The 25,005-nt window shown below is 48.0% G+C and overlaps 1 protein-coding gene across 6 annotated transcripts in view; it reads left to right on the plus strand.

Annotated features, from left to right (window-relative positions):
* NRP2 (neuropilin 2) overlaps positions 1-25,005 on the plus strand; it is an 89,693-nt gene that overhangs the window by 27,648 nt on the left and 37,040 nt on the right. For all 6 annotated transcript variants that reach the window (XM_039554702.1, XM_039554704.1, XM_039554700.1 and 3 more), the window contains exons 3-11: positions 1,171-1,352; positions 5,609-5,839; positions 6,377-6,532; positions 8,396-8,565; positions 9,607-9,762; positions 18,085-18,229; positions 18,531-18,880; positions 20,019-20,163; positions 23,862-23,978. In XM_039554702.1, coding sequence (XP_039410636.1) covers positions 1,171-1,352; positions 5,609-5,839; positions 6,377-6,532; positions 8,396-8,565; positions 9,607-9,762; positions 18,085-18,229; positions 18,531-18,880; positions 20,019-20,163; positions 23,862-23,978 — 1,652 coding nt within the window. The remainder of the gene's footprint in view (positions 1-1,170; positions 1,353-5,608; positions 5,840-6,376; positions 6,533-8,395; positions 8,566-9,606; positions 9,763-18,084; positions 18,230-18,530; positions 18,881-20,018; positions 20,164-23,861; positions 23,979-25,005) is intronic.

The following is a 25,005-nucleotide window of genomic DNA, read 5'->3' on the forward strand; positions in this document are numbered from 1 at the left end:
ACTTCTCCTTTCAACTCTCCATTCCCAAACAGAAGATCTTGTGACAAAGAAGAAAGGCAGATTCCTGGCAGCCTGGAAATGCTTTTTTCCTCCCTGGCCCCGTGAGAAGAGCTGTAGCATGTTCAAACAGGTTGATACAAAGCAAATAAACAGTCCTAGAGAGATGGTCAGTTTCTGTAAATAGCAGCATGCTGGCCAGAGAGGAGAGGGGCGGGAGAATGTGGGCGTTAGAAAGCAGCTGAAGAACAAGATGTACACATAAAAGCTGTTTGTTTCTTCTCAGCACGCAGAGCCTGATACTACTACCTTGCCTAGTCATGGCCTAGAAAATATGAAGGGATCTGTGGGAGTTTCACCTTCCAGCCAAACTTTGCAACAAGCTTTTGTCTCTGCATGAGGAGACAACTCTTCTAACCCTATGCATTCCTCCCCCAGACCAGTCAGATACCTGCCAGTGGGCAGGTGGAACATCTTCAAGTAGGGTTTAGCAAAGGCAGGTTGCAGTTACAGGGTGCACAAGATCAGCAATAGTCAGTGTGGGTACCCAGCTCTTACACAAAACTTCTCATCCACAGAAAATCTTCATTAGCACTTAACAGAAGAAGATTAATACTAATATCCAAGTGCTAACTGAGTGTACTTGCCTTGGTTGTTAAAGGACCAATGTGGTGTTAGTGCACAAAATAGCTACCTGCTCACATGGTTTGAACATTGACAGTCTCATGCTTGGTACATGCTTGGCTGAATCCCACATGGATACTGGAATATAGTGAGCTCTGCCAAATAGCACAGTGGCACTTCTGAGGAGAGGTCAGGGGAGGAGAGCAGCCCCAGGAGAGTTGTATCTGAGCTTCTCCCATGCCAAAGGAGTTTTGTGGAAATGGAGGTAAAGTGTGTCCTAAATTTTGCATGTTGGCTCAGAAAGTGAAGTGGATGTATGTGCAATAAATTAATGATGTGAATGGCAACAGAGGAAAGGACCTAAACGTAGTCAGACAAAAGAGAAAAAATGGTTTGGGGTCTGTGGTGTGGTGTAAATAAGAGAGTCCCAGGTACCTGTCTGGAAGACGTTCTGTGAAATATGCAGATACCAAGAGCGGTTTTTGTTCCCGGCATCCTGAAGCATCTCCCTGACAGATGGTTTCCCTGCCATTTCACCTGCCCCCGCAGGTACGACTACATCGAGATCCGTGATGGGGACAGTGAAGCGGCAGACCTGCTGGGCAAGCACTGTGGGAACATTGCACCTCCTACCATCATCTCTTCTGGCCCCTCTCTCTATATCAAGTTCACCTCAGACTATGCACGGCAAGGTGCCGGCTTCTCTCTGCGCTACGAGATCTACAAGACAGGTGAGTGTCTGAGTCGGTGCCTGTCTCCCAGACTGTTTGCCACAATTATCTTCACCAGGAGATGCCTTTGACGACTTTTTCAATGTGATTTCTAGCATGTTTTCCAGAGATAAAGCACATTTTTCTTTTTTTTATTTAAGCAAGTCTGTGCATCACATTTCCAAGAAGGTAAAGATGTTAATGGCACATGACAGTGCATTTTTTGATCACAGTGTGGCAATTAAAGCAGGGTTGCTCCTTAAATGCTCTCTTGTATTCGAGGACTAGAAATATACATCTTTTCTCCCTGGCATGTGTGGAGCTTGTCAGGGCTAAAAGGGGATTGTCCCTCTGCTACAAGTGCATGGAGCTCCCCCTCCTGTGGAGCAGCGATTCAGGGTTGATCAGTGACGCTGTGTTTTCTCTCCATGGGTGTGGGGTTTGTAACCGGGGGCTCTGGTTTTCAAGTGGTTGCTGGCAGCAGTGCTGTCAAAATCTGAGGCAGCACCTTTCCAGCTGATGTAAGAGGAATAGTTCATAATTCTGTTTAATACTGAGCTATTACTGAGGAAAGAAAAAGCTGCTCAAAACCCTTGTAATAGTGTTTCTGTCTAAATATTTGCCAGAATTTTGTATCTGGGAAGAAAGAGGCTTGAAAAAATAACCCCTGCATGTGAGAGAGGTGTGCCTGCATGCTGAGGGAACAGGAGAGAGTTTTGCCACGGGCACGCGGGTGCCTGCCCTGTGCCCGCATTCCTTTGTTGATGTGTTGGAAGACAATACACGTGGCTTTCATGTCATTGCATCCAGCACCAAAAGAAAATGTCTGTGCCATGGGAAGAACCAAAAAGGAGCACAACAGGGTTACTTATCCAGCCTCTTTAAAGAAAACATGAGGAGCACAGGCAGCAGTGCCCAGGGTCCCTGGGCCAGCTGTGCAGCAGGGAGAGGCGTACAGACAGCACACAGTCTGGTCACAGGTAGATGTGAATGTGGAGATTTTGCTGCAAGAGAATGAGGCTCCCTAAATTCCTTGTGAATTGATGAGGACAGGACATGTATGAAGGTTCAAATGGATGAGGAAAATGCTGTTGCTGGTGGTTGCCTGGACTGCATAACTGGGCATTTAGCTGTTGTGCAGCCAGCTCACCACCGTTAGTTGATGGTTAGGATGCAGATTAGTCCTGAAAGAGTTTAGTGATTCAGCCAGATATGGGGTTTGCTAAGGCCAGTTGCCATCACGGAGGATGGCAAAGAGTGTAGGTGGGAAGACCCACCTCAGCCCCCCTTGCCTCTCTTTCCCTGCACACACCTCCTGTGAACCCAGCAGGCTGTGCTGGGTTGTGCCTGACCTCACACTGGGTCCACGCCCTGACTCAGGGCACAAGGCAGTGTGGGGTGGTCCAGCTGGCTGAGGTGGCCCAGCCATGCTGTGGGAAGGGATGGCAGGCAGGAGCCCTGTCGGTCTGGGTGGGAGCCAGTAAGGGACCAAATTCATGGGGAAAAGAAGTTATTGCTGGGAGGGAAGGAGAGGAATCAAGGGCCGATCTGGAAGAGAGCAGATATTGAGTGGAGGCTGGAGCTGACTTTGTATCCTTCGATGTAAGTCCCTGCAGTACCGCCCTCAGGTCTGAAGTGGTGCTGGGGCTCCTTTTGTCACCCCCACCCCTGCAGGCAGCCATCCTCTCCAGATACAGCCACACTTTCTTACAGCCACAGCCCATGAAATCAAGCCTGGCTAGGCAGGTTTTGGCACAGGAGTGTGGATGAGCCTGTGCTCCGGGAGCACTCCCAGCCCACATCTGCCCAGCCCCAGTCCCCGCCAGGGCTCCAGAGAGGGCGGTGGGCAGTGCTGGCTGCGGGGCTACTGCAGTACAAGCAAACTCTGCCTTCTGTCGGCAGGCAGGCTGGCACTAGCCAAGTTTCCGTCTGAGCTGTCAGCATAACCAGCAAGGGTGTCACCAGCTTTAAAGGTCATCAGATTGTCATTGTCCAGATCAGTAAAGGCATCAGTGGCTGCAGATTCCTTCTGTCTTAAAGGCGACCTAAAAAAACAACTCTTTTCAATCGAGCATTTATTTCCCCACCTTGTGCTGAATTTCCCTTATCACAGTGTGAGAGAGGAGCAATCTGCATACAAACAACCACATACCAGTCTTTGAATCCCCTGATGGGTATCAGTCAGCAGTCTGTGGGCTGACAAAAGAGCCGCCTGCCCTAGCTGGTCCAGCCTCCCTGCTGGTTCCTTTGTGAGTCAGTTTGGCAGGGCCGGCCTGAGCTCTCCAGCGCTGGGCATCAAAGTCTCTTCTCAGGCTGGCCTATGCTGCTGAAGCCAGCATGACTCCTGTTGATTATCTGCAGCTTCCTTATAAAAAGCTGATCATTGTGTTTGCTGCTATTAGCCAAAATGTAGACAAAGATGCCAAATGTGATAAGAGCCCCACGTGAGGAAACTCTTGTCTCATGTAACTACATAGTTTACATCTCTTTCCTGTCTCTAGAGGACAGTCCCTGACTCTGGGTTTAGTCCTTGATTTTCTCCCTAGCTCGGAGCTTGTCTTATTTTCACTGTTTGTTCGTCTTTCAAGGTGTTTAGAACAAAGTACACCCTTATTCCTGTTCATGGCATTATGCTGTGATTTGTGTTTGGCCTTTTTTTTTGCCTCTGCATTTTACCCCACAGGTTCACACCCGAAAAGCTGGCTGCTTCATTAGGTAGTCAATTAAGAGCCTCTCCTGAGTAGCTCTCCAGCCAGGCACTGCATAATGCAGTGCAAGATCCTGCTATTACTGCGGGCTGCTGGTCTGACTCCCGTAGGTTAATGATGAATTGAATAACAAGTCTCCCATTAGTCCTGGGAAGGCTCCTACTGCCTGGAAGAGCTGAAGCAAAAGGGTTTGTAGAGAAGGAGAGTGTCCCAGTAAAAGTGAAGCAGAAACCTTTGCAAATGCTAGTGCTGCGTTGCAGCAGTAGCCAGCAGCCTCTCACATTCCCTTTCCCCTCTGATAGCTCCAGGCTGCAGATTTCTGTTGCCTATTGTCCTGGCAAGGGTTTCAAAGTCACCGTGGTATGAATATGACATAAATTCCCCTTTCCCCAGCCACCCCGAGGCACCTTGGCTGTATGAGAGGGGGCACCGAGCTGGCCTGGCTGCAGCTGAGGCCAGTGCTGAGGTCAGCAATAAATAAGAGACAACATTGTCTGTCCTCCTCACCACGCAAAGGTCTTCCTTAAGGGTAGAAATAACTTGCATTTCTGGTGTGGATGGCTCATTCTGTGAAAAAGAGGGCTCTGTTCCAGCTCTCAGCAGAGACACCCCTGCCACGGGGCCTGTTACCCTCACTCTTGTTGTGGCCACGTTGTGGGGACATTTGCTGGAGCTGGCCCCTGTCTCTTGTGTGGATCTCGGAGGGGCTGCAGGCTAACTGTGCACTTCCCAAGGGTTTGCAGCAAACAGTGGAGACACTGGCACCCTCCCACAAGCCCTTTCACTGTGTAAATATTTGTGCTTCCAGATTTTCTCAAGAGGAAACTGAGGCACAGATGTCTGTGCTGGAAGGGTGGAGTTTGCAGGAGACTGGCCCACGGCGACAGCCTTTCCAAAAAGAATACATCCCATTACTCTTCTCTGCCCCATCCCAGGCAGCTCCTTCTGTGGACAGGGGCTCCTCCATCAGACCTGGGGCCGCTGTGGTGCCTTGCCTGCCTGGCTGCAGGTAGCAGCTGTGACATGAGTACTGTGGATGGCAGCTCCCTGCGTGCTGGCCGGCCTCTCTGCAGGCTCTGGAGCAGCACGCAGGTCTGCCAGGTCAGTGTTTGGGGGACGGGTTAGAGTGGAAAGGGCCAGCTGGGGAAGGCAGGCCAGCTTGGTGTGACCTCCCTGTCTACCACCACCGGTGTGAGGGACATGGCAGGGTGCTGGCCTGCCAAATCACATCCATGGTTTTGGATAGGATTGCTCTTCTAGTCCTGGTTTTGAGGTAATTGTCAGACGGATCAGCAGTAGTGTACAGATTATGTTTGCAAAGCTGTCTAAGGGATTTAGAACCATGTTGTCCACTACAGTGACTTCATGGACCTTGTCTCTCCACCTGTGGAAAGCTTTGAAAATCACCTTCTCACTCCCTGCAGTAATTCCCACAGCTCTTGAGCTGCTGGACATTTCCAGAAGAGAATACACAACCCTGCGAAGCCCAGAATGGGGTTCCCACAGTGTCAAGTTGTTGGCATTAAGCTTCATTGTTGCTAAGGTTCTGGGCTTTTCCTGCTGCTACAGGCTCCGAGGACTGCTCCAGAAACTTCACCGCCTCCAATGGCACTATTGAGTCTCCGGGTTTCCCTGACAAGTATCCACACAACCTGGACTGCATCTTCACGATCATAGCCAAGCCAAAGACAGAAATCCTCCTCCACTTTCTGCTTTTCGACCTTGAGCATGACCCACTGCAGGCGGGGGAAGGAGACTGCAAGTATGACTGGCTAGACATCTGGGATGGCATCCCTCAGGGTAAGCCACGAGGTGCTGCACTGGTTTTCTTGGCCCTTCCTGGTGTCTCACAAAGCTCCAAAACTGTGCAATCTGTGTCCAAACACCAGGGGTGCCTAACCTCAAAGGTGGCTGCAGCCTGCAACCTGCCATCAGGGCACTCCATGGCCAGCCAGGGGACAGCGTGCTTGCAGAAGGCTGCATTCATTAAACCACAAGCTACTGCTCTGTTGTAACCACTGGTCTGAAAAGCCCCATGGGACACTCCAAACACCAGCAGTTCTCCCTCAGGGAAGGGCAGTGGGTTCATGCAATGATGGGAGGACCTCGTCACTTTATAGAAAAACTGAGAAACAGAGTGGTTTGGAGTATTTCCCAACAATTGCAGAGCAATGCCTGCTGCAGTGGGTATTTCTGCACTGCATGGCACCAGGCCAGTGGATATAAAAAATAGCCCATCCCCAAAGCCTATCTTTTTTATCCTGATCAGCAATGTGTTGGTGACCCAGGAGGCTGGTGGAAAAGCAGGCATTACCTTTGCTGCTCTTTCTTTTGCAGTTGGCCCCTTGATAGGCAGGTATTGTGGCACTAAGATGCCATCGGACATCCGCTCAACCACTGGCGTCCTCTCTCTCACCTTCCACACGGACCTGGCAGTGGCTAAGGACGGTTTCTCTGCTCAGTACTACTTGAACCACCAGGAAGTCCCAGAAAGTAAGTTGGAAATGTGTGTGTATGACTTAGTTGTGTCCCCTGTGTTTCCCATCTTTCATTTGGCATATGCAGGAGTGAAGTGTGTCCAGGGGCTGGTTCTCCACCAGCAGTGCAGACAGCAGTTCCACTTATGTGTGTTCTCTCTTTCTGATAGAAGTGAGATTTCAGTAAGAATTTCACTTTCTGACCTTTTGTTGACTTTTCACTTGCTTGTGAAGTCTTCTCAATACCTTTTGGGTTAGAATCCTTCATGCATGTGCTCAGCCCAAAGGATTTAGGGGAAGACTTCAGCCCAGCATATGCAGCAGATTCATTAAAGCATCAGGGAAAATATGTGCTCTCTCTTTCTCTAGTTTTTCAGAAATTCAGAGTCCCAAACCACAAATTGTAATTTCTTGGCTGTCTAATTAAAGATTGCTTAAAGCTCTAAGAATTTCAAGCCAAATTTTGATTATAACCTTTAATAAGGGAGGTAAATTGATGTGGAGTGAGGAGTAAGTTGTGTGTTTTGAGAATAAAGAACATTTTGATTCATTCTGGTAACACTTGCAGGCAAGGAAAGGTTTCATTTGTTTTCCCATGGTATTTTTGCATCAGAGTCACTGTTCTTGACCTCTGTTCCCAGTGAACCTCTGGATACAACAGAAGCAGCCTTCAGGATACCCCTCAGTCCCAGAGAAAGAGAGGGAGTCCCTGACCTGCCACTGCAAGCCTGTGACAGAGAGCAGGGTAGAGTAGGGGTTGTGCAGCACCAGGGCAGCAGGGTCACAACCTCTTACTCTGTGATTAAGGGATGTTCTGCTGAGGCTATGAGAGTTACAGACAAGCATGAGCTCTTCACCATTACCTATTGCCACACTCAGCTGATCTGTTCTTTAATCCCTTTTCTATTCTGTCCTTTAAAAGGAGTTGGAAATAAGATGTTGAACACAAAGCTTGAGAAATCAAGCACAAGAGCCTTTGTTAAAGGGCCAGGCCTGTTTTCATTTATGGTGGTGTAAATTGAAACTTCAATAATAGCACTGACATCCTAACCTGGCCCATCATTTCCACCCAAGGTTGACTTGGCCACATTAAAAACAGGCAGTTTGGTAGAGCCCCATTGGTTTACAGTAGCAGCACGCTTAGACCCATGCAGTATTTTCTATCACTGTCTTCTTTGCTATTGTTTTTACGGGACAGCTGCCATAAAATAGATGAGATGTGCCATAAAACTGAGCTAAATGTGACTTTTAAAGCCTTAGAAGTGAGGAGATGCAAATGAAAGCATAGAAGAATCTTTCATAATCTTGCCTGGTTAATCCCTATGGGCCTGATACCACATACAGTGCATGCACATAGACACATACACACATGCAACCCTGCTCTCACATGCACACAAAACCTTTATACCTGCTCATTCCAATCCTTGACATTCCTGCTGGCAGCACAACAGTAAGCACCCTCCTAATGTGTCTTGTCTGTACTCCTTGCCTTGTCAGTGCTTAGATTTCACCTACAGCCTTCAGGAAGATGGGAACTTTGTGATAAGGGTACTTGGAACATCTTGTTGGAGGTGGAGGGAGGGAAGGCACAGAATTGTGTCAAAACTGAGCAAAGGTGAAGAAGATAGAGAAAGGGAGAAAGATCCAGCCTGTATTAGTGTTCAGAGGGCCTTGTAAACACAAAGCTGCCCTATCTGTAATTTTTCAGTGCCATCTGTGAACACACACAACCTGCAAGATGGTGCAGATCTGTTCATCTTTCCAGACAGGCAGCTTTGCTCAGGATTAGATGGAGAGATTAGTTCAGGGCTGCCTTTCACTTGGGGGTGAAGTACTGAGACAGTAAACCAATCTCTGTGTATGTGTGTGTCTGCTCTAGACTTTCAGTGCAATGTGCCTCTGGGGATGGAGTCTGGCAGGATCTCCAACATGCAGATCAGTGCCTCCTCCACCTATTCAGATGGGCGATGGACCCCTCAGCAGAGCCGCCTCAACAGTGATGACAACGGCTGGACCCCCAATGTAGACAGCAACAAAGAGTACCTCCAGGTACCCTTCCAGCCCACTCGCCTCTTCCCCTACCAAATGGAGTGTCATGCTGTTAAACTGACCCCTGACCATAAGGCTTGTTGAATTTTTTATTGCCTCTGTGGCTCATGGGGAGCAAGCAGCAGGGGAGCTGCAATGCCTCAGTGAAATGTGGCTGGCTGGCTCTCCCATTAGCTTACCCACACAAGGACTGACTCCATCCGCTGTCTCTCTCCCACCCCCTCCTTTCTGCCCAAAACCTTGATGGACTTTCCAGCAGTCTGACAGAGACTGAGAGACCTCTGCCACTTACAAGGGCCACTGACTCCGCCACTGGCCTGAGGACCAAAGTCTCCAGGGGGTGCATAGAAAAACAACTAGAATAATATTTATCTCATCAGTGATGCAGGGAGCGTGAGCGGGCTGTGTCAGGCGGGGAGCTGACAGAGCAAAGGCTTTCCCTGGGAGCTGGTTAGAGCCACAGTGTGTCTGCACACAGCTTCTGGCCGTGTCACATCGCCGGGAGACACTGCTTGCTAAAGGGCACTACGAGCAGGAGGTGGTGAATGTCATTGCCCCTAGCAGACGTCTCATTCTTCATTCATGGCAGGGCTACTAAGCCAGCTCTGCTGACCTTTCTCAACCCATGTTGTAAAACAAACAAAAAAAAAAAAAACAGCAAGGGAAAACCAAGAGCTGCAGGACTTGCTAATTGATATCATGCTTTTATTTTACGTGGAAAAAGTTGGTCTCTGTCCTGCTTTAATGGACATGAGCTTCTGTGCAGATCCTATTGCTTGGTGTGAGGCAAGAAGGTGGCTTTGTGATGGTTCCATATAAACAGACATCAAGATCCTTAGCTACTCTTGTCCCAGGGTCCTATCTGGCTGAAGTCAGCCCTGGGGGAGGGTCATGCCTGTTGAACTGTGCATCCACAGATAGAGTGAGACAGGCTGAATTTGCACCTTTTTATATTTCAGAGACAGAGGGAGGAACTAATTAGCCACTCTGGACTCTCAGGTGGTCACCACTCTCTTTCTTGTCCCTTTTTCCCCTGGAAAGGTGGACCTCCACTTCCTGACTGTGCTCACAGCCATTGCCACACAGGGTGCCATCTCAAGAGAAACCCAGAAGGGCTACTATGTCCGTACCTACAAGCTGGAGGTCAGCACCAATGGGGAGGACTGGATGATGTACCGACATGGGAAAAACCACAAGGTAATAGCCTTTTTGTCTCTTTTGCCTGCACCTTGGTGAGTCTCTCAGGTAAGAAGAGGGAAGAGAACTGAGAGACTTTGCAGGCCCAGAGGGTTTAATCTGTGAGGGACCATTTTTCTGATGATGGCTAAAAGACAGATGATGCTCTGAGCAGAAATAGTCCTTTCTCCTCTGCACAGCAATGTAGAAAAACTATTCCTTGGAAAACCTGGCTGCTGCTGCATCTTTCGTGGTGGTGAGAGTATGTTCTTTGACTGCAAATGAAGGAGAAAATGTTTTCGCAGCTTGTGTTTTGCCATATAAGATTCATTGAGCTTTTATGGTCGTAGACTCGTCTGCATGCTGGGTTAACAATCACAAAACCACATGAAACTGTAGTTCAGGAGTTACTGAGGCCTGGAAATGAAAGGGCACAAATCCTAAGAGGCAATTGCACTGTCCCAGAGAACAAAATGAGCAATAAATAATGGGAAACAATTCGGGCTGCCAGAGCTGTGGGATCTGCACTAGCAGGGATGGTCAGCAAGGGTGCATTGAGCCCTGGGAGCTGTGCATGCTCTTGCTCTGTTGCTGGGACACACACAGAGACGGGAGCAAGGAGAAGGGAGGGTGTTCATCCATTTCACACCATATGGGTGCTGGTGTGTGGCCAGGAAAGATAAACTTGGAGTGGTCTGCGTGGGAGGTTTGGGGTGTGGGGAGGAGGGTTAAGGCAGCCATGGTGCCAGGCAGGTTTTTCTCTGTCAATTGCTTTGGTCATGTGGTTGTTCCCTGGTTAAGGGTGCCTCAAGAAAGCATTTTCCTACTCTTCTGTGGCACCCACCAGCACTGCTGCTGTGTTCAGGTCCTCCCTGCTGATGTGCCATAGTGTGTCTGTGTGAACTCTGTGGCTGGGGTCCCACACACCTCCCCCACACACGCATCCCAGTGATTTTCAATTGCTCAGCACTTCTATTAAATTAGCTGTCCCTTCCATTTGCTGGCACGGGCCCTGCTGGCATGAAATGCAGTAGCCTGCCTTGTCCAGGATTCATCCAGACATTTCCTTCCCTTCCGGGCTGTGTGATTTCCCCATCCCCACAAGTATGTCTTAGGTTCAAATTCCCTCTGCTTCCCAGAATGAGTCCTCTCTGTGCAGATGTCCCGATCAGGGTCTCATACCTGCAATATTTGGAGTATTTAAACTCCTCATATGCCACTGAGGGAGTGTTAGTCCTATTTTAGAAGTAAGGAAATTGAGGTACTTGGGCAGCCCAGCACCATGTAGGGGAGTCCTCAGCTGGGCTGTCTCCAGGACAGTAGCTCATGGCAGAGCTCATGTATAGCTCTAACACAGTGCCCATGCAGTGGTGTGGAGCGTCTGTGCTCTCCCAGGACCCACTGGTCACAGCAGACCTTTCTGTGAACTGGGGCCATCTCTCCTCACCCCAGGTGAGTTTGGGGACTCATTGGGACTTTTTCTTTAAGCTGAGGCAGGCAGGAGATATGCATCATGCTGGGCAGAGAGGTGAGCTATGTACACAGCTCGGTGTTTCAAATAACCACTGAGAATAAATTTACCTTTTCAAGTCTTTACTGGCCAGGAATCTGCAGCTGGAGGGTGGGTTTAGTTGCAGAGGAGAATAAATGTCCCATCCTTGCTGTCCTGGGTGTTGGACACTGGTTCCTCAGCCAGGGCAGAGCAGGAGAGCATGACTGGTTTCAGTGCTGCTAAGTCAATTTACATTGCTCCAGCAAGACCCTAAAGCCTGGCTGGTGTCAATCCAAAACAGTCCCACAGCCACCTGAATTGCCACAATTTCAGGATTTGGTCCTTGATTCCTGTCAGCTTTTTTCTACTCTGTTTTCTCTTCTTTTAAGAAAAGTGGAAAATTCAAACCTCTTCTTTTTCACTCCTCTGTTCCCATGTTCTGGCCGTAATTTAGCAGACACCTCCCAAGGTTGGAGGATAAGTAATTTTTTTTGGTGGCTCACCTACCCCTTGCATCTGGGTGACCGCTTTCCTGCCCCGCCAAACAACTGGCCACCAGCTGCTGAGCTGCAGTGGGGCCAGGGCAAGGCCACTCACTCACAGAGCTGGTGCTGGGGGGCTCTGGCCCCACATTCCGTGCCCACGTTAATCCCTGCTGTTCCTGGACTAGGCAAGCTCCCAGATGTCTGTTCAAGGTGCAGCTCCCTCCCTGCGTCAGCGCGGAGCTCCACACAGCCTGGGCTGCAACGCTGGAGCGAGCCATGCCAAATAGATTCGTCAAGTCTGCCGCAGCTTGATTTGGTGCCATGAGGAGCAGGGAGGGAGGGAAGGTGTGGCCAGACAGGCACTCTCTATATACATGCAGATAGATACATATATATATATAGACACACATATAATACACGTATGTATATCTGCACATCCACATTTATATATGCACATGCACACATAAGCATATGGGGTGTACCAAACACTGCTCTGAATTTCTGCCAGCTCTGTGGGCCAAAAGCAATGCTCTGCCATGTATAGGTGGGTCAGCTAACATTCACATCTTCATCAGGGAGCTAATGCAAGAGAAAACCAGAGAGTGCAGGAGGGGCGGGGAGGGGATGATGCTCCCTGCAGAGGATGGGAAGCTCTGACCGCCTCTCTTTTGCCCCCTGCTTCCCCTCCCTCCGGTGTTTCAGATGACAGTGGGGCCAGGGTGTTTCCCTGCCAAATGTGATGGCTCACCTTTGAGTCCCCAGCTGCTGGCAGTCAGCAGCAAGGGAAATGGGAAAGGCAGGATGGAGCAGCGGAAAATGTGATTAATATGTGCTCGCAGCAGACAGGACTGGCTGGGCTGTTTCCGTGACGAGCACTGCTATGTTTCTGGGATGGGGAGGCAGTGGGAAGGCAGCCGGCAGGAGGGGAGCCCCACACTCACACCCTCCCCTTCCCACCCTATCCCTACCAGGTTTTCCCCCTTCCTGGCAGCCCACTCCCCACAAAGCCTGGCCCAGCACACACAAGATGTCCCCCTGTCCAGGGGGTGGTGCTCTGTCTTTCCCTCAGGCATGGGACCAGGGGGAGAGGCTAACCCAGCAACCAGGCCAGAGTTCCCGAGCTGTCTTCCTGTGTGTCTCCTCGAGAGAGGAGACAGGGAGGAGAGTGGCCACTACCACGTGCCATCCCGCACTTGCCCCTTACTACTCACCAGTATCCCCCCACCAGGGGAGAGGGCCAAACCAACACTGCTGCAGAAAGGCTGGTCTGGCTCTTGCCCTCCTTGTTGCATCCGCCTCTTGTGACCTGGGGCCAGGCTGATGGCCTCAGAGGTTATCTTCCAGGCAGCAGCCCTGGTGTGCAGGTGGTTTGCAAATGTCTTTAGAAAACAACAACTCTTCTTGAACCCAAGGAAGGAAAAGAGCACCTGGCAGGATCTGACCTTTTATTTTTGTCCAATTTTATTTGGACAGACTCAACTATGAGGATTTTATCAGAAAACCAAGTTCTCATCCATTCTGATCGCTTCCTTCCTTGTAGCATCTCGGGCTCCAGCTCCCATGTGGTCTGAGCTGCTCCATCTTAGTAACTGCGGAGATAAGCTCACGGCCATCATCTAGTGTGGTGAGGGACTGGGGAATGGATGGATTTCAGGAATTGGAGTGGGTCAGGACCATGATGAGTGCTGCTCTCACTGCCTCCATTGCTCTGTAAAATGCAACTGAAACATTTGTTTTCAGAACCTGTAGAAGTCAATGGACAAGAAATGGCAGCAAGATCCAACTGATGTGCATTTTTCATTTCCTACTCATTTTGATGGTTTTGTGCTTGTTATTAGCTAACTTTCCTGGGTGGCATTTCAGCTGGTAGCTGAATTGCACAAAGGCTGAATTGCTGTAAAGAGCAGTATCTCAGCTGCACATTGGAGGTGGGGACATCAGAGGTTTTTGGTGCTGGCAGTGAATATTGAGAATGACTCCTTGGAGACCCTTGTGCCTTCCTTTAGGAGTGTTCCTCTGTCTTTTCAGTTCTTAATTGCATCTCCTGTATTTATTCACCTGAGGAAGAAGAGAAAAGCGTTCAATCCTGTGGTTTTTTTATCTGGAAAACACAGGAAAAGCTCGCGCAATGAGCCACAGGGCCACAAGTGTTTCTGTGCAGAGACATCATGGTGCAGAGGATTTGCCCAGAAACATCCAGGTCCCAGCCTGCTTCTGCTGCTTTTGCAGGCAGGACAAAGACATCAGGCTGTGCCAAAGGCAGCCTTGCGCATTCACCCTTGGTGCAGTACCTGGGGAGAATTACAGCCCTGGCTTTCCTAGCAAGGCTGCAGCTTTGTATTTCTGGGCCTGATATCTCCTTTGCAGGCTAACATAGTACCACTCCTTGTGTCCCTGATGACTCCCAAATCTGAGTGGAGCCTCTCACAGACACAGAGCTGGCAAGCCCAGCCCAGCACACTGTGCCTTGCCCAGACGCTGTGCTTTGTTGAGTGTTGCCAAGTATCATTTTTCTTTTAACTCCTTGTTCCTGGATTTAATAAATCCAGAACTATCCACCCTCCACTTGAGCCAGAATCCTCCCACCATCAAACATGCCCCATTTTATGCCTTCCCTATCTGACAAGGAAAATAATCTCCCCTACTTTTCTCCTTCATGCTTCTTTGTCTAAATCCTGAAGCTCTAATCCTGTTAGCATGCTCTGTTCCAGAGCTCTGTCTCCACAGGAGTAACATAATCCTGCAGTAAATCTAGTGGGTCCGAAGAGATGCATACATATGGACAAAGGCAGGGCTGCTGCCATCCCTGGCCTTCTCCTCTTCCTCCCTCAGCCACTTTCTTCAGCTCCCCAAGAAATTGCATAGTGGCCAAGCAGCATAATAAATAGAACAGGAGAGAGGTACTTCCTACCCCTCCCTGACTCCCTGCCTCTTCAACTTCATGGCACTTTTTGTTTCCCTGTCCTTCATCTCCTTCACTCCAAACTGCCAATGGCACAATTCCCATATCCACTGGAACTAATGTAGCTTCAGAAATCCTCCCATCACCCTATGATGGTTCCAACATGTCAGAAATGCGACTTGTAAATGCTGGTGTGGAGCTTGCATGTGTATGCACATAGAAAACTTTCGCAGTCCTCCTCTAGCCTAGACATCATGTCCCCTACTTTTACAGCCTCTCCCCTACCACTTGCTTTCTGCAGCAAATTAATTAAGCAGGTCAGCTCTCATTGATTATCAATTTAATTTTACATGCAGACCTGCTGTCTGGACTAAAACAGAAGTAAACATACAGTGTATGGGGAGAAGATAGGCAGCTTTTTGATGCAGCAATGAAAGCGAGTTCCCTTGACTGTTTCTTGGAAGGTGTTTTTAATTTGTTAATGGTTTTCCCATTCATCTTCTGGCTCCATCACCTTTCAATGTGTGTTCATGTGCATGCGCATGTGTGCTCTCCACTGAGTGTATATCTATTTATCTATCTATCTCCCTAGATCACAGCCAGGTATTTTTTTTTCTGCTGGTGTAAATTACTGTGACTTCTTATACTTCGATGGTGATATGTTGATTTACACCATTCGAAGACTTGGCTCAAAATATGTGCTGAGTGGGATGGGAAGCAGATAGGACGGGAGGAATAGCAATGTTCTATTTTGGTAGAGAGGGAAGAAATCTTTGCTTTCTTGGCACTCCCAATTTCACACATTTTCTTGCTAGTTCTTCCTATGCTATGAGTGCTAATTTGAGGCAGGATGTAGAGCCTGTTGAAGTCAATGGGCCTCTCTCCACAGTGTACTGGGGCTCTGGGGTCAGCATTTTCAGTACAGGGAAACCAGACAGTCAGGGTCAGACCCTGGTCAGCAGCTGGGTCCTGCAGACTCACAGTGCACTTCCACTTGGGAAGGAGGCTGAACGAGCAGGCATGTGGGAATACCCCAGGTCTCTAACAGCACCAAGCACATGCCCTCTGAAAGTGGCCCCTTTCTGTTATGCTGAATGGGGTGCGAAGCAATGACTTGCTGTGATCAGTTGGGGCTGTTCAGAAGCGAGGTTCAATGGAACAGATCCTGCCAGTGCAACTGATAGCAGAGCTGGAAGTCAGGTGCCAATTCTGCCCTCACAAGCTGGCAGTCTGGAGAGTCATGGCCCAGATTCAGAGTTCATAGCTTGTTGAATGTGATCTAGCCTGCGTAAGTTGCTGATTTCTAAATTGAAAGCAGAATTGAAATTGCTCTTCTTGGAAGTGTGTGGTTGGGACCAAAGTCATCTAAGAGATGTTTCCAGCAATGCCTATAGTAGTGGTAAAGTTTTTGGGCTCAGTCCTGCTTCTGCTTTCTGTCAAGTTTGACTGTGCAGAAGTCAGCAACAAATTATGCTGGTGTAAATTTGGATTCTGGCCCCTGATGCTCATATATGTGAAGTGAGCTAAAAAGACCAAACTTGAAATATGTTAAATCAAAAAGAGCAGCAAACCTCATCAGTGAATGTTAAACATGCTGGTCCATATGCAACCTTTGGCTCATAGAGTCTTCACGCTGCTGATGGTGGGAAGCAAAGAGAGGTTGCCAGGAGAAGACTCCACTGGACTTGCTGCCCTTGGACATCTGCTGGGGCCACCATTAGGAGCCATCTGCTGGGAGAGAGGGATCTTTGGTCTGACCTGACATGCTGCTCCTTGTGCTAAAATAGTTGCACTGGCTCAGATTAACATTTCCTGTCCTCTGGTGTTAGGTTCAGAGGTAAGGTGTTTTGTGTCAGCTTCTGTGTTGGCATAAAGCTGAAGGCTTTTCTGCAGTATAGAAATATATCCTTTCAAACTGTGTGTGTGTCTGTGCCCATGGGTTTACAAGACACACACACACACATGCCCGAAGAGTGTTTCTCAGTAACCACTCTTCTTACAGCCCTCCTGCTGGAAAAAAAGGGTATTTGGTGTCTGCTGAGCAAGGAAAAGGATGGGAAGTGAGGTCAGACAGGATAAAATAGGATATTAAAAACACATAAACCATGCTGTGTTGCTAAACGGTAGCAGCATGATATATATTCTCTAGATTAGCATTTCTGCTCAAGTTCACATCAACCCCACATCCCAATTACCAGCCAGATTTGCAACTGAGTCCCTCTGTGGGGTGGCTGCTCCCTGCCCTGAAGAATTGGATGGTGGTGTGCAGAGGCAGCCCAAAGCTAGCTGGGATGCAGTGAACAGCCCTGTAAACACCCTCTGCATACCCTGGCGTGCAGGATCCTGGGAGAAGAGCAGTAACATGTGCCATCTGCAGCCCTAGAGCCATGGGAGGCTTATAAAATGCTTTCTAGCTGCTATTCAAGGCAAGGAGCCAGGATACCGCCTCACCCCTTCTTCTGTCCTGAATTGTTTGACTCCTGCCTCCCACAGGAGACTGGTGCCAGAGATTATACTCTCCTGCTTTCCTGAGACAAACTTAGTGGGAACTCTTGTGCTTAGTACATATATACATGGTAGGAGCTTGTAGAAGAACCCAGCCAGCCATCTCAGTGTGGATGTGGTTCCAGGCTGAGATGGGAGGATAGTCTAGCCCTGTCCTGAAGTGCCGGCATGCTTGGAGGGAAAGCAGGCAATGCCTGCAGCCTTGGTCAGTGAGCTCTAGTGCTTTATGCTGTGGCAGAGAAAGGGTTGAAAATTACCCTCCCATTGGGTATTTCCTCTTTCCCACTGTGGCTTTGCAGCCTAAAATGGAAACACATGTATCCAGTCCTTGTCCAGCCTATTTTAAAAATGGGCAGAAGAGGTGGATCTAACATCCATCTGGTAGTTATTGATTATGGCCATCTGGTAAGGCAGCAGCCTTTTCATACCATGTGGGATCATAAACTCCCAAAGAGCTGTCTCCATGTGGCAGGTTGCATGTGCATGGGAGAGGCAAAGGCAGGGGCTGGCTGAGGCAGCAGCTTGTCACCCCAGGCAGAGGTGCATCCTTCCTGCTCACACCACTGCTTCCACATGATGTTTGCCAGTGGAGCTCAGTGCAAGGATGCATCAGGACATCAGCCTGTTTGGGAGCATCTGCCCATTTGTGCTGGAGCACATCTAGGTTTGGCAGCTCGAAGCAGCTGAGGCCTCATAGTCTGAGGTGCCTCAAAGTGCTGTGAGAGGCAGTCAGGCAGAAAGCTCCTGGCTCTCCTGGCTGATAGGTGGGTCCATCCACCATGCTGTCCTGACAGTGGCTCACATCTCCCTGCTGGTCCCTGGTGCTTGCCCGGGTTGGAGGCTGGCCCTGATCAGAAAGCCTTTCCTTGGTTTTCCCTGCTGAGATTATTTTGACTGCTTATCAGGTGAGGATGTAACAGTGTGTGCAAATGTACATTTGTGCCTCCCTTCCCTTGCAGACATTTCAGGCCAATGAGGATGCCACAGAGGTTGTTCTCAACAAGATCCACAGCCCAGTGCTCACACGCTTCGTGCGCATCCGTCCCCAGACCTGGCACAATGGCATCGCCCTGAGGCTGGAGCTGTACGGCTGCCGCATCACTGGTGAGGGTCCCCTTCTCCCCTTGGCTTCGGCGCTGCTCTCTGTCCCTCTAACAGCCTGCCCTGGAGTGCTGTCCCTTGCCGCTGTCATGGCTGCTTGGGGTGGGAATGGTGACGCTGTGAGCAGCATGGAGACATCCATCACAAGGGATAGGCTTGGAGGGACAGGAGTCCAGGTCCTGGAGGGAGGGGGAAATGCCCAGTGCTGCTGTTGGTTTAGTGTCCAGAGTTTAAAGCTGTGAGGAGAACCAGGAGCACTTCCCTTCAACTACCCTGACTGTTCATGCTCTTTCCTCCCCTGCAGATTCACCCTGCTCCAACTTGCTTGGAATGCTTTCTGGCCTCATTCCTGACTCACAGATCTCCGCCTCTTCCATCAGAGGCTATGACTGGTCTCCCAGCATGGCCCGCCTGGTGAGCAGCCGCTTGGGCTGGTTTCCTCGTGTCCCCCAAGCCCAGCCTGGGGAGGAGTGGCTGCAGGTGGACCTTGGCGTCCCGAAGAACATCAAAGGCGTCATTATTCAGGGGGCTCGTGGAGGGGACAGTGTGACCACCACTGAGTCCCGTTCCTTTGTGAAGAAGTTTAAGGTGGCCTACAGCATGAATGGAAAGGACTGGGACTTCATCCAGGACCCCAAAACAATGCAAGCCAAGGTAGGCACTACCTGGAGCAGCTGCAAAACAGGATATGTTTCTGACTAGCTTCAATCTGCCTGACGGGGTCTTGGGAAATTGGCTGTCCATGCCCATAGTGAGCTTGGGAGCTTGGGGTTGTCACCATGAAATCCCAAGCTGTGTACCATAGTGCTGCTCCAAATCTGTACTAGAGGCCGTAGGTTCCACCTTTCCCCAGGGATGTCAATTTATCTTCATTTTCTGTTGTGGACCAGGTGTGGGGATGTGGACATCACCGGCTGTTTCTCCCAGCTTCTGCAGGTCAGAGTCCAAAAGATGGTGTGTTCAATTATGTTTTACACAAACTAATTACATACTTTAAGGGCAAAGGTGTGGCTGTTGTGGTGTGCGCCTCCGAAAGAGGAAAACAAATCATGACTTCTCTTTAGGAAATTTTCTATATCTGAAGTCCCTTTGCCACACTGGTGTGACCCTGTGTAGTGGTTTGCTATCCGGAGCTATGCTTGCTAACCCATGACACCCTGAAATTCCCCATATTTTTTCCTTATCATTGGAGTTCCCCATAATCTTTCTGCTTAGTGGTATGGGAGTGACTGGGGGCATGAGGAATAAATAAGTTCTCTGCTACTGACTGTTCTGTTTTTATGCAAACTCCTCTGCTTAAAATTTGGGTAAGTTTTAATTTTTCCTGATCTTCAAATGAGTGCTGATGCTATCTATAGCCCTCTGTTTATTCCCCACAGACTTTAGTTCGTGCACGTAAGCTGCAAAGCAGCAGTACTTGGACTGAGGAAAACCAAGCACTTACACTATCCTAGAACATGCAGTAGCTTCTTTATTTACCAAAGGAAAAATCTGATCTCATTTCTATTTGAAGTTAGTGGATATTCCCCAGGCTTCCCCTGCATAGCTTGGATTCTCAGCAGAGGCCAGGACAGATTGTGCAAGTTTCTTAGAAACAACCTGGTTGGTCCTCTTAAAACTGAGAAAGAACAGCCCAATTTCTGCTCAGCTGTGCTCAATGGCCTGGAGTCTGACAGCTAAACTGTTTCAAAGTATGGCTGCATTCTGCCGGACCCAAAATATCAAGTCTGGCTGAAAGCATGTGAAATGCACACATGTCTTGCCTTTTCTCTCTCTCTTTTTCTCTCTGTAGCTTTTTGAAGGCAACATCCACTATGACATCCCTGAAGTCCGGAGGTTTGACCCTGTTCCTGCCCAGTACATCCGAGTGCACCCAGAGAGGTGGTCCCCAGCGGGAATAGGAATGCGCCTGGAGGTGCTGGGCTGTGACTGGACAGGTAGGAACCCCTCCACCTCTGCCCACCGGCTGCTCTGGGGCCAGGCCTGGCACTAAACAAGCAAGGTGCAAACTTAAGGTTATTCCTGCTGTCCTACTTTGGCCATGCTGTGGCAGGGAGACTGCAGCCATGAAGGCAGGACTTGTAGGGTGGCTTGGCACCACCTTTGTATTTCCACCTTGAAAAGAACTGGCCTCGATGCAGGATGCAGCAACAATGTTTGGACTCCAATCCAAGCTTTCACGTAGAGCTCCAGAATTTGTCCTCAACTCTCTTCACACCCTTTCAGATCTTTTATCTGGACATTGTGCAGGCTTTCACAGTCTTATGTTAGAGAACATTTGGGCTTTTTAGTCCAAATAGTAAGACAAAAAGTAGGAGAAGCAGAAGTGCAGTGATCAATACTTCATATCCTGAGCTGCTACAGCAAGGCTTTGCTGTAAAAACAACAGTCCCTCTCTCACTGAACCCAGTGTGGAAACCTTTTTGCAGACAAGGTTGGGGAGCTAACTCTACAACATCTCGACAAACATCCCTAAGACCCAGGAAATTTGTTCACTTTTGCCCACCTGTTTTTCACACTTGGTATGCCTTTCAGCCACCATTGTTTTTAATACAGAGATGAAAACTGACTTCACACACTCACTGGGATCAGTAGAGGTTGTGCCTCTGACCCTCTGAGGTTCAGTGGTGATTGATTTCTCCATAGTTTCATCCCCAAAAGCAAAAAATGCACCCAAAGGGTCATTGGGTCTGATGCTAACTTTGCAGTGCCAGCGGCTAGTTGTCCTCTTTTTTAATCTTTTATTTTTTAATAATCTGCTTACATATGAATCTGGAGTCCAGATGTCAGTGATAAAGAGGTATGATTTCCATTTTATAAACACATCTGTAGAAGGCATTTTCTTATAAGAATTCCCATTCTAGGAAGCTTGAAAGACACAGAGCTTTTTTTACCCTCTCGTGAAGTCTTTACTAGCATTTCCTCCTGTGATGTGCTGCAAGATGCATGGCAAACACTTAACAGCAAATCACACAACACATGTACACACTATTAATAATGATAATTTTTCACTTTTGAAGTCAGTGGTAAATATCCCCCTGGACTGGCAATCCATTGTAAATTATCTAAACTTTAAATCAGAATAGATCTTAATTTAAGTCTTATGACATTTTAGGATGTTGTAGGAGAAGCAGGTGCAAGAAGCAGGAGCTGAGGCTTTGTGCAGAAGTGGTCAGGCAGCTCCCACATTGCTGCTTCCTGCAGCTCCCAGGAGTCTCCAGCTGCCAGATCTCTGCAGCCCATTGCTGGATGGTGCATCACAGTACTACACCACTGCCATAAAGGGAGGCAGTCACACAGGACCTCCAGCCATGTGCATGCCAGCCCTTCCACTGCACTCCAACTTAGAGAATAGGAGGGGTTTGTCATCCTTAACTTCTTGTGCTATTTTTGGCCCATAATTTTCTTTTAGATGTGTGTCCATGCATCATCATTCAATATCAGTAGCAACAGCACATGTTTTTTGCAGGCGAGGTGCTTTATGGTCATTTCCCAGTCTGGGTAATAATTTGCACATTGTAACATTTAAAACTCAACTGCCAGGTCATAAATATCCATAGCTTTATTAATCTACAGGCATTCAGCTTTGTAATCAGAGCAGGGCTTGTAATCTTGTGGATTCACCACGTTATAAAAAGCATTTATATCCCTGTTGCAACCTGGGGAGCAGAGATAGCCCACGGCATTATCTGCATGCGTAATCCAGGCTGGCTACATGCAACAGGCCTTGACGATGCCAAGACAGAGCCCTCCTTTGCTGGGAGGACCCAGGCGTGTTACAAAAGTGGTTACAAGAACCCAGGCAATTACACTTCCTTGGGAACAAGATTAGGAAATGGATTAAAACAAGATGATTAAAAATATTTTCAAGTAAGGGTCTAAGCCCATGTGCACCCTGCCCAGGTGTTTCTATTTCTTATCAGCAACAAGCATCTTAATTACTGAGTTAAACAGGTAACAGCCATAACTGGGCTCACAAACTAGCTGGCAGTTGGGAAGCAGACAGTCAGCAATTGGCTTCTTTCAAAGACCTGCCAAAATTTTTCCTCTGAAGAGTGGAGAATGATGAATGTTCACTTGCAGCTGGGTTTCTCTCCTTTGAAGTTCCAAACATCTGGTTTCAATTGCTCAGTGACTTTGCATTTTGATTAGCAGTTACCACCAGTCGAACAGACACTCGCAGGGCCAGGGAGGGAGTGTGAAAGCGAGCAAGCAAGACCTCTCTTTTTCACTTTCCATTTCACACATGACGCTGTCCTGCCTGTTATTTTCATTATCTCTTGTAACCATCGTGTTGCGGCTCTGCCATGGTAACTGATTTTTCAAGATATATTTCTGCGGCTTGTCCAGGGCAATGCAACACTGTTGATTTACATCCGCTCAGCATCTGTGTCCCATATGGGACTTGGCTTTCAAGGTCCTTCCACATTGTCACATTTCAGCTATAACTCTTGATATACAGGAACAACAACCTAAAAAAATGTACCAGCTCTAAATAAGTTCCAGCTTTTGATATGTTGCTTTCACCTGCTGCTTTTTTTTCTTTTCTTTTTTTATGACATTTTTCTGTGCCTGGCTGCTTGCAATTTGCTTCTTGGTTGCATTTGGAGTTTTATGGGGTTGTAACAAATTTGAACTTACAAATTAAAAGACTTTGGGGTTATTTGGTATTTTATCCTGAACAAAAGACAGCCACTGGAAAAAAAAAAAAGTTAAAAAAACCCTGAGAGTTTATGTACAACATGTTTAATAACAGGAAAAAAAAAGGGCATAAAGGAGCCTATGGAAAATATTCAATGTATTTAGGCATTTCCTCCTGCTTCTGGGTTTATTAAATGATATCCTGAAGGGTGCCAACAAAGAAACACAATCACACATAACTGAGCAAAGCTGCCTCTTTTTAAAAGTGGAAAGAATCAAGTCTGCTGTACTCCACTTAATGCACCTATAAAAAGAGAGTTTGCTGGAACCTAATGTCATTTACTGTTGATCTTAATATCCTTCCCTTTCTTGCTTAAATTTCCCCTGACACCTGCTTGGAGGTTGTTACACATGGGCCACGTTAGAGAAAGGGAAATTGGACAGAGACCCTTTGAAAGCATAGTCAGGAGCCTGGAGTGTGAAACCAGATGCTTTCTGCAGTGAGCCAGAGCTCACTAGGGGATCCTCTGGGTCCGTTTGTGGTTACATCATTTGTGGGTTTGAGTGACTTGTTTTATAAATTGGCACAATTGGTGGGAATGTTGTCTGTGTTTTTTTAACGTGTCATATGCCTTTATGAAAGAAAAAGATGTTCTGCCTGTGATCTCACTTATCCAGTAATGACAGCTAAGTGGATTGCCAACACCAGTGTGGATTGTAGATTAAAAAATTAAGAGAAAAAGTAGTGTGTGTGTCTAGAGAAGAGGCTTGTTCAGTGGGAATTCCAAATTCATAGAACTCCCATATGGAAAGACAGTTCACTTGAAGTTCAAACCATGCTGACATTTGCAGCACGTGGAAATCTCATGGCATACTTGTTCTATCTCTTCCTGCCATTATAATAACATGAGAAAAAGATTTTTTGTTTTGTTTCTTCTACCTGGGCTTCTTGTACTGTCTGTTGCAAACAGCTTCTCTACTCCATTTTTTTCAGATGTCAAGCCCACTGCAGAGACACTGGTGCCCACTTTGAAGAGTGAAGAGACCACCACTCCATACCCAACTGATGCAGAAGCAACCGACTGTGGTGATAGCTGTGGAGAAGAGGAGGGTATGTATCAGAGCAGCACATCTTTATCTCAGTAACTGATGGGTTAAGAGCTAGGAAAATACTCTTATCTTCCCATTAGCTTCAATACATAGGGCTGATTCCTGGAAAGCTTAGAGTAATATTATTAGTGATAGGCCAGGATTAAAAAAAAAACAAAACCAACCCATAAACAAATCTGCCAAGATCTGATAAGTTCTATCAAGGAAGGATGGAAGAGCGAGAGATAGCAACTAATTCGGTCCCTAGGGTACAAGACATGAAGAGCTGCTCTCCCAGCTTCCTTACATGACCTGAAGAAACTCATTTAGTGCCCTGTTTAGAACCACCTCCATTCCAGACCCCCTTGGCTGGATGTCATAAACTCAGAAGGTGATTCAGACTGCCTGGTATGTAGGGGTCCTTTTGCAGAAGTCACGACTGTGAAAGTAAATCACAACGTATGTGGAAGACTGATGTCCTGAACACTCATCTGCTCAAGGATCATCTTCCCTAATATCAGCAGCTTAAAATTAGAGGACAGTATGAGCTCCTTGTGCGGGCAGTAGAGAGAGGGGAATGCTAATTCCACGCAGGATTTCACCCACCCAGGCTGTCAGAAGTACACTAAATGTTTGGTATCTGTAGCACTTCCCTACTTCTTCTGACTATGGAAGAAGCTGAATGTTAGTTTAAACCTCATGCTGTGCTTCTTAAGAGCCAGTGCTGGGGGAGGGCTAATCTTCTCTGCCTCAAATCCCTATCTGTAAAAGCAGACATCATATTCTTCTGCTTCTTGCAAGGGGGATGTGAGCATCTAAAGCTTGTGAAATGTCCAGATGAAGAGGAGAGGGCTTGACAGAGCTGTGCAAGGTTAGTTGTACAGTGCAGTGTACAGGAAATGCATTCCCCTGGGTGTGACAGCAGAGCCTGGGCCTCAGCACTGGAGCATTTACACAAGGACTTCAACAAGAATCTCACAAGGAAAAATTATCCTCTGAGATAGCTCCTAGGACTTCTGTCACCTCAGCTTTCAGTCCCAGATAAAAAA

This window comes from Corvus cornix, chromosome 7, assembly GCF_000738735.6.
Source record: "Corvus cornix cornix isolate S_Up_H32 chromosome 7, ASM73873v5, whole genome shotgun sequence".
Taxonomy (NCBI): Eukaryota; Metazoa; Chordata; class Aves; order Passeriformes; family Corvidae; genus Corvus; species Corvus cornix.